The sequence below is a fragment of the Ceratotherium simum genome, chromosome 34, assembly GCF_057802395.1.
Source record: "Ceratotherium simum simum isolate JZ-2026a chromosome 34, ASM5780239v1, whole genome shotgun sequence".
Lineage (NCBI taxonomy): Eukaryota > Metazoa > Chordata > Mammalia > Perissodactyla > Rhinocerotidae > Ceratotherium > Ceratotherium simum.
In genome coordinates this window covers 20,699,842-20,707,480 of record NC_141933.1, presented here as the reverse complement: position 1 = coordinate 20,707,480, position 7,639 = coordinate 20,699,842, and the positions used below count along the sequence as shown (strand labels likewise).

The 7,639-nt window shown below is 52.4% G+C and overlaps 1 protein-coding gene across 2 annotated transcripts; it reads right to left on the bottom strand.

The window, feature by feature from the left end:
* Positions 1–341: 341 nt before the first annotated feature.
* ACP2 (acid phosphatase 2, lysosomal) lies at positions 342–7,629 on the bottom strand. Of its 2 annotated transcripts, none has more exons than XM_004436935.3 (11): positions 7,419–7,629; positions 6,975–7,070; positions 6,553–6,639; positions 5,435–5,587; positions 5,226–5,324; positions 5,057–5,146; positions 4,467–4,599; positions 3,591–3,673; positions 3,369–3,475; positions 3,071–3,246; positions 342–1,272 (listed from the first exon to the last, which is right to left on the bottom strand). In XM_004436935.3, exons 1-11 carry the CDS (start codon positions 7,530–7,532, stop codon positions 1,139–1,141), a joined length of 1,272 nt encoding a protein of 423 aa, XP_004436992.1. In that variant the 5' UTR covers positions 7,533–7,629; the 3' UTR covers positions 342–1,138. The 2 variants fall into 2 exon arrangements, with proteins under 2 accessions (XP_004436992.1, XP_087279146.1); XM_087423020.1 differs by having other exon boundaries at positions 5,435–5,473.
* Between the last annotated feature and the right edge of the window lie 10 nt (positions 7,630–7,639).

The following is a 7,639-nucleotide window of genomic DNA, read 5'->3' as shown; positions in this document are numbered from 1 at the left end:
GCTTCTGAGTGGATTTTCCAGCACCAACCTGGTCAAAGGGCTCCTTGGGTCCCCAAAATGAAGAAAAGGCACAGTGCGCCAGCCCAGTGGCATAGTAGTTAAGTTCGCGTGCTCTGCTTTGGTGGCCCGGGGCTTGTGGGTTCAGATCCCAGGTGCAGACCTACACACTGCTCGTCAAGCCATGCTGTGGCAGTGTCCCATACATGAAATGGAGGAAGACTGGCATAGATGTTAGCTCAGGAACAATCGTCCTCAAGCAAAAAGAGGAAGATTGGCAACAGATGTTCGCTCAGGGTGAATCTTCCTCACCAAAAAGAAAAAAAAAGGCACAGAAACCACACTAAGTGTCCAAAACTTTCATTCTCTGGAAGCTGCCTCAGCCCTATTCTGGGCCACAGTCAAGAGCTGTCCAGCTCACAACCTGCATTTACCTCAGGACCTTGGAGACCCCAGCCCAGCTGAGAGGGATAATTTCATGACTCCACCATAATTCACTCCCCACTCCCCTCCCCCGACTCCCTCCCAAGTACAAATACCCTTCCGACCTGCTCAAGCTGCAGGGGTGACAAAGCTGCCTGAAGCATTATGTATGACTCTAATGGTGACTTCAGCCAGACAAAGGAAAACTTGGTTGGTTGGCTGTTGGGTGATATGGTTCTTTGGTGGCCAATGTTTGTATCCCCAATGTTGTGCAATTTTTCCCACTAAAATAAGCACTGAGAGGCAAGACTGTGTCCTCCGAGCCATTTGCCAAAGATTCCAGGCTGGAAGAAAGAGCGCAAGGCTTGGTGAAAGGGCAAAGCAGATCAAGTACCCACTCCTTCAGTTTTTTTATCCCAGGTCCTGAGTGAAACTTGAATACTTGTCTACGTTTCAGGTCCTTAGGGAGCAGGGAGGAGGCAAATCCTGTTTGGAGAAAGCCAATGTCCAACTGAGTACTTGGTAAACATCGGGCACATGAATGCTAAGTGACAGGTGTCATGGGCCAAGCCGAGTCCCACTTGTTCATTAGGTTGGGGTCATCAGAGGGAGGCCCAACCCAGGGTTTCCTGTCCATGGGCTGGGGAACAGCAGCAGTCAGGAGTAAAAGCCCAGCCCACCTCCCCTAGGAGGCAGAGGGAAGGGGGCTGAGTGGTTGTCAGGCATGATCCTCCCCGTCTGCGATGTGGCGGTAGCCGGGAGGCTGGGCCTGCATCCGGAAGAGGACGGTGAGGAGCAGCACTATGAGAAGGAAGAGGATGGAGCCACATACAGCCAAGGCCACGATCACCTCTGGGCACGGGGAGGGGGAGAGAAGGGTCATGTCAGCGTTTGTTCAACAAATATTTGAGTGCCTACAATATGGCAGGCGCTGTTCTTACAATGGGGATATACACAGGTGGCCAAGACAAAGTCTCTGCCTTCATGGATTTTACATTCTGGGAGTGGAGATCCAGTAAACAAGCAAGTGATAGGAGTGACAGGTTAGTGACAAATGCCATAAAGAAAAACAAAGGGGAAAAGGATGGAGAGGTAGGTCAGTCAGGGAAGGCATCACTAAGGAAGTGACAGTTTGAACAGAGACCTAGAGTCACTGAGACATAACAAAGATCTGAGAGAAGAGTGTGCTGGGGTAGGGGGTGTAGACAGGAAGGAAATGCAAAAGGCCCTGATGTGGGAATAAGCTTGGCATGTTCTTCAATCAGAAGAAAGTATCACTAGAGCAGAGTGAGGGGCAAGTGGGAGATGAGGGTGGAGGACCAGACCAAGCAGGGCCTGGAAGGCCATGGGAAAGAACTTGGATTCTCTTCCAAATGTGATGGGAAGCCACTGGAAGATTCTGAGAAGGGTAGTGATGTGAACTGTTTTATGTTTTTAAAAATTTAACTCTGTGTGGTAGGGACAAGAAAAGAATCAGAACATTAGGAAGCTTTTCAGTAGTTCAGGCAAGAGACGGGTAGATTGGACTAGGGAGCAAGAGCATGTGTTTTAAAGATTGAGCTGATAGGATCTGCTAGTGGATTGGATGTGGGGTCTGAGAAAGAGGGTATTCAAGATAACTCCTAGGGTAATACTATGTAACTAGGTGACTAACATGGCATTTACTAAGATGGGGAAGCAGATGAGGAACAGCAGATTTGTGGGGAAGAGCATTTGGTTTTAGACATATCAACTGTGAGATGCCTCAGTTGACATCCATGTAGAAACCTCAAGTCAGCAGCTGGATATGTGAGTCTGTAGCTCAGAGAAGAGGTCATGAATCTGTGAGTCATACAAAGATGGAAGCTAGCATGGAGATGGTATATAAAGCCAAGAGGTTGGATGAGATCCCCTTGGGAATGGGCACAGATGGGGAAAGGGCCAGAATGAGCCCTGGGCTATCCATTGTTTAGTGGGGAGGAGAAGTCAGTAAGGAGGCTGCCTGTAAGTTAGGAAAACCAGAGAAGCCAAGCAAGTGTTTAAGGAAGGAGTGACCAATTAGGTCATAACGCTGAGAGGTGAGAGAAGCTGACTAAGAATTGGTTACTGGTCCCTGACAAGAGTGGTTTCAATGGAGTGAAGGATGACACAAGACTGTCTAGTAAGTCTCAAAGAATGGGCAGTGAGGAAGCAAAGTCAGAGTCTAAACGACTCTTGGAAAGATTCCATGGGAACAGAGAGACAGAGTGCTAGCTGGAGAAAGATGTTGGCCTAAGAGGTTTTTGTCAGGCTTTTGAGATGGGACTGATCCAGTAGACAGGAAACAGTGAGGCATCAGAGGTTCTCGTGGAGGTGAGAAGAGATGGACCCAGAGTGTAAGTGGAGATGGTGGCCTTCAGGAGCAGCTTATACCAGCAAGTAAGCTGGAAGATCTGGTGGTGGGAGAATGAGACAGTTCTCTCCTGGTTGCTCTTATTTTCTCAGTGATACAAGAAGTGAGGGCATCACCTGAAGAGTAGGGAGAAGGGGTACAGTGGACTCGAGGTGGGAAACTAAACTGTCTAGGGGCGTGCAGTAAGGTGGCTGCAAGTGTGCCAGCTCTCGAGACTTGTGGATAGGACTTTAAAGTGGTTCTGGGACATGAGGAGCACAGAGGCAGGCAGCCACTCACCTGTGTCTGCAGGACTGCTTGCCAGCTGGCACTCCTGCTCCCAATCCTTGGGCACGACAGGCTCTGTGAGGCGAAGGAAGTCTTGCAGTGGACAGCGGTGAGGGCAGCCAGGCAGGATCAGTGGCCAGGGGACCTTGTTACTCTCATTCCGAAAGTACATCTCCACTGAGAAATTCCTGTGGGTTGACAGGAGACAAGACAAATTTACAAGCTCACCAGGCTTGTAATGGAGTCCTTGGGCTGCCCACAGCCACCATGCGAGTGCCCCTCCAGAGGGCAGACGGGTAGGTCCACTCACCCATTATCATCCTGGTACAGTTCAAATATGTGGCAGGAGGCGTAGGGAGCTTGTTCACCATTGTAGACATCCAGTGCCATTTGCAGAGCAACCAGGGTGGTGTCATGCTGTAAGGGAGAGGGGCTCCCCATCAGCACTGCTCCCCTGCACCCCCAGGCACTGAACAGAGAAGAAACCCAGCCCCTTGCTTGACGTTAGCACGCTAGGGACTAGGGAGCTTACCGCGGAGTAAGCCAGCAGCTTAGGGAGTTGGGAGGTGGTTGCCATCAGGGTCAGGTTCTTCCGTATCTGAGCCAGCAGGACTCCTGAAGGAGAACAGTCCTCAGGGTCAGTGACTACAGCCATCACTCTCTTCTCCTCAGACCTGTCTGTGGTCCTCACCCTCTGCTAGGCCTGGGTCTGCTCACCAGCACAGAGGACTCCTTAGGTTCATGGGAACCATGTAGGAACTCTGCAGCACCCCCTGCTCTCTAAGAACTTTCAGATATACACAGGGAAGCAAGGCAAAACAAGATATCTACCTGTATTTCAACACAGACCTAGAAATCTGGCCATTTATAAATGAGCTACGAGGCCCTACCCAGGAAGAGTTACTCGTTTGGAACAAATATAGACTTAAGATTGCTCAGGGCACACAAGATGGTGGCTTCAGGCCAGAGGAATTCTGCCATTTGCAGACTCTGAAAACTATCGTGATGTCAGAAAGGTTTGACAGCTGGCACTCCCTTGGGGGCTCAGATCAGAAAACTGACAGGTGTATTACTCTGAGCCTTCTGTCAAAGCAGCTCCCAGGGGTTCTCTGCAGGGAGGTCTTCATTTAAGGGGGGGGGGTCTTCTGACACGGGTGCAACTTAAGAATATAAAGGGCAGAAAAGAAGCGTGCAAACCTAATTGTGGTCATTCGTACAAAGACAAACGTGCTAAGCATTTGGAGAGTTGGGGAGACTCTGGGGACTAATGAGATGACTGGGGGATTTGGTTTTGAAAGAGCAGAAGACATTTCAGGTAGAGAAGTGAGTGTGTGAGAAGCTCCCAATAGCAGATTTTTAATGCTACAGGTCCTGAGGAGGGGAGTGACATGCTGCTCTTGTCACTCACCCCCCTGAAGCCGAGCCTTCTCTGCCTGCTTGTAGATCCCGAAGAGGAAGCGGAAGCTGAAGTCCTTTAGCCGCCTCAGACGCTGCATGGTTTGGGGTGAGGCCCAGGCTGGCAGGATTAGCCTGTGTGTTTGCTGTGTATCACAGTGGGCAGGTTAGCTCCCCAGGCCTAGGCCACAGCCTCTCCGGGGGCAGCTGTCTGCCCCAGTGGAAGGGTGCCTGTGTGTGTGGAGGGAGGAAGAGCACAGGAGCGGGGGGCAGATGGAGAGGAACCAGCAGATATGGCGGACAGTGTTGAGGCTGCAGGGCAGAGGAAGGGAGGCTCAGCACAAAAAGCATGACTCAGCAGAGTGGAGCTGGACACCACGAGGCTCTGGGTGGAGAGGAGCAGGAACTGCTGACATTAATAAACTATTTCCCACTCTGAGGTTCTTTTTCACCCGTGAAGGAAGTTCCCTTGTTTCACAAGCAGCAGCTTGCCTGGACCTCCTCAGTGGGAATGGGATCCAGGCATTGTGTTCTGCTTGTCCTGGTCACCTGGGCCTGCTGAGGTGTGAGAGAAGTCACACCGGGGACCCTAAGCGGGCTCACCTCACAGAAGAGTGTGTCATAGACATTCCAGACGGTCTCCAGCGTCAGGTCTGTGAGCCCTGTCTCGTTGGCCACCATATCCAGAAATTGCTATGGAAAATGGATCAGGGAATCAGTCCTGCCCTGGGGGAAAGGACAGTGTGATGACCTCCACCTCAGCCCCACTCACTGTATTCTGAACACTCTCATTCTGATACTCGGGTGTCTGCCGGGTCTCGTTCTGCAGCTGCTCATAACGGGGACATGGGCCCAACGGGAACTTCAGCAGCTGCAGACCAAAGAGGGGAAGCAGAGGTGGAGAAGGCAGTTGGGGAACAGCAGGCCCATGGCCAGACTTGTCCCTCTCACCGCCTCCAGGGAAGGGCTGGCCAGTCTTACCTTCTCCTCGGCGACAGGCACAGTGTGGACGGGGATAGGCTGCCAAGAAATGTTTGGGTTGAAATGCTGCATCCCGCTGGGAGGGAAGAGTCCAGCCAGATTGGCCTCAGCACTCATGAGAGTGCGGTCAAAGTCTGTGCTTCGCACATAAACCTGCAGAGACCGCAACACGAGTCTCGCTGTGGGGGTGGGGCGAGGGAGCTTTGGCCCCTCAGCGGGGCCCCAGGGGGAGAACCTGTTATTGATGGTTACCCAGCAAATTGTAAACCTGCCATGCATCTGGCCCTTCTCCATCCTTCCTCCCAGCAAAGGCCCAAACATTCCGCTGGGGGCTAGCTGTCACCACTCTGTGAAGAACTCTGGGAATGAATGGCTCTAGTTCAAATGCCTTTCCCAGTCTGAAGTGCCTAGTCAGTAAGGCTGGGTCCATCTGTCTGGTTTTATAACAACGCCTGTCTCCCTATCTAGACCAGGGTCTTTGAGGGCAGAAACTGTCTCCAATCACATCCCCCTTGATAAAGCGGCTTAGAGACCAGGGATAGGAAATAAGAGAGAGAACAGAGAGAATTGCTTGGGAAAAGGGAGGAAGACAGTGTGGGGAAAGGCATGATCAGGAGAGAGGTGGCCCTCAAGGGAACAATAACAACATCTACAAACTCTTGAGACAGCCGTGGCTGAGAGTCGTAACCAGCGGAACAGCTGTCCCCATCCCTGGGGTGGCGAGAGAGCCTCAAGGAGCCAGCACACTTGCCAGTCTTCCCTGACATGCCCTCTCTACGTATGTCTTCCCTGCTACCTTTATCACCTGGCCCTGTGTGGTTTATCATCTCAATAAATGTCTTGCATGGAAAATCCGAGTTATTTCACAAGTGTCAGAAACTACTTTGCCAGGCCTTTGTAAAGTCTGAGCCAGGATACTTGATCAATTTTGCCTCTTCCCAGCCAAGCGGGAGCAACTCAGCGTCTAAGGCTTTGTTTTCAACAGCTCGTGGATGTCTTGTCCTGTAGCTATAACCAAAACGCCTGGAGGGAAGCCCGAGCACCCAGACTCACCCTTAGGCTCCCAGGGTGAGGACAGTAGACCCCATTCCCCTTGCCTCTTGAGCTCCCAGCCTTACCTCTTGCCGGTGGTAAGAGGCATTGAGGAACCCATGGTAGCGCTGCCGCAGAGCCTGGCCCAGCTCCCAGTGCTGTAGCATCCCCTCCTGTAGGCAAACCCAAAGGTTAAGAAGGTCCAGAGGGAAGAGATGGCTCTTAAGTCCCACAGGGTTTAGGCACTGTTGCTTTCTAAGTTTACCCCTGGCTGGAAGGAGGGGTGGGTTAATCTGATCCTAGAAGTCATTTATTAAGTGGCCGATTGTGCATGGCGTTGTGTGTGCCCATTTTCATCCGGGCACAGAGAAAGTAAGGCTAAGAAATCTGATCAAAGTCAGCACTCACATGGGAAATGGCAGTTTGGTGGGGCCCCAAGTTCTGTAGCCTGCTCTAGAGGTCACTCATTCTACAGCTCATCCTGAGGGAGGGCTGGCTTTTGACCCACCTTGGTTAGCTGACCAAATCCCTGGGGCCATTTGTCTTCCTGATAAGGGTCCTTGGGATATGTATTCACTGGCGAGCGGTCTCCATGTCGGTACACCTGAGGAGGAAAATGATTTGCCTACAGGTCAGAAGGGTCTCTCTGATAGGGACACAGGGCCCACCTCTGCCCTATGTTGGGGAGGGAAGCTTCACTCTACCCACTGCAAAAGACCCCAACTCAGAAGACCTATCCCATGATACAGAACTCCTTACACTCTGCCCCCCCAAATACCCCAGGGCTCCACAAAATTGCGAACCCGGGCCCCCAACCCCGCAGGCCAACGTCTCCTCCTAAACCAGCTCCTCCTCCTCCAGACCCCAGGGCCCAGCACAAGCCCCACCCCTCCCTCCACCCGCAGGCCTGTGCCCTTCTAGCGAGCCCTTTGGTGACCCCGTCTCTCATTACCAAGGTAACGAAGCGCAGACTGCGGGCCTGGGTGAGTGGCATCACCAGCAAGTTCACGCCAAGAAGGAGCTGGAGAAGATCCGCCCGTCTCCAGCCCAACTGTCTGCCCGCCATCACCGCTGTAGTCTATGCAGCAAAGAGGCTGGAACCCGTTGCCTGGGATCCGCAGCAGCCGCCCGGACGCCCCTTTAAGGACACACGCCGGAAGTGGCCCGCCGCCA

Excerpts from the sequence above, each read along its gene's own strand:
- ACP2 (XM_004436935.3), bottom strand. The coding sequence starts at position 7,532 with ATGGCGGGCAGACAGTTGGGCTGGAGACGGGCGGATCTTCTCCAGCTC. Across the intron at positions 6,640-6,974 it reads GATTTGGTCAGCTAACCAAG|GAGGGGATGCTACAGCACTG; the intron begins GTGGGTCAAAAG and ends GTTTGCCTACAG. Across the intron at positions 3,247-3,368 it reads CTGTACCAGGATGATAATGG|GAATTTCTCAGTGGAGATGT; the intron begins GTGAGTGGACCT and ends GTCAACCCACAG.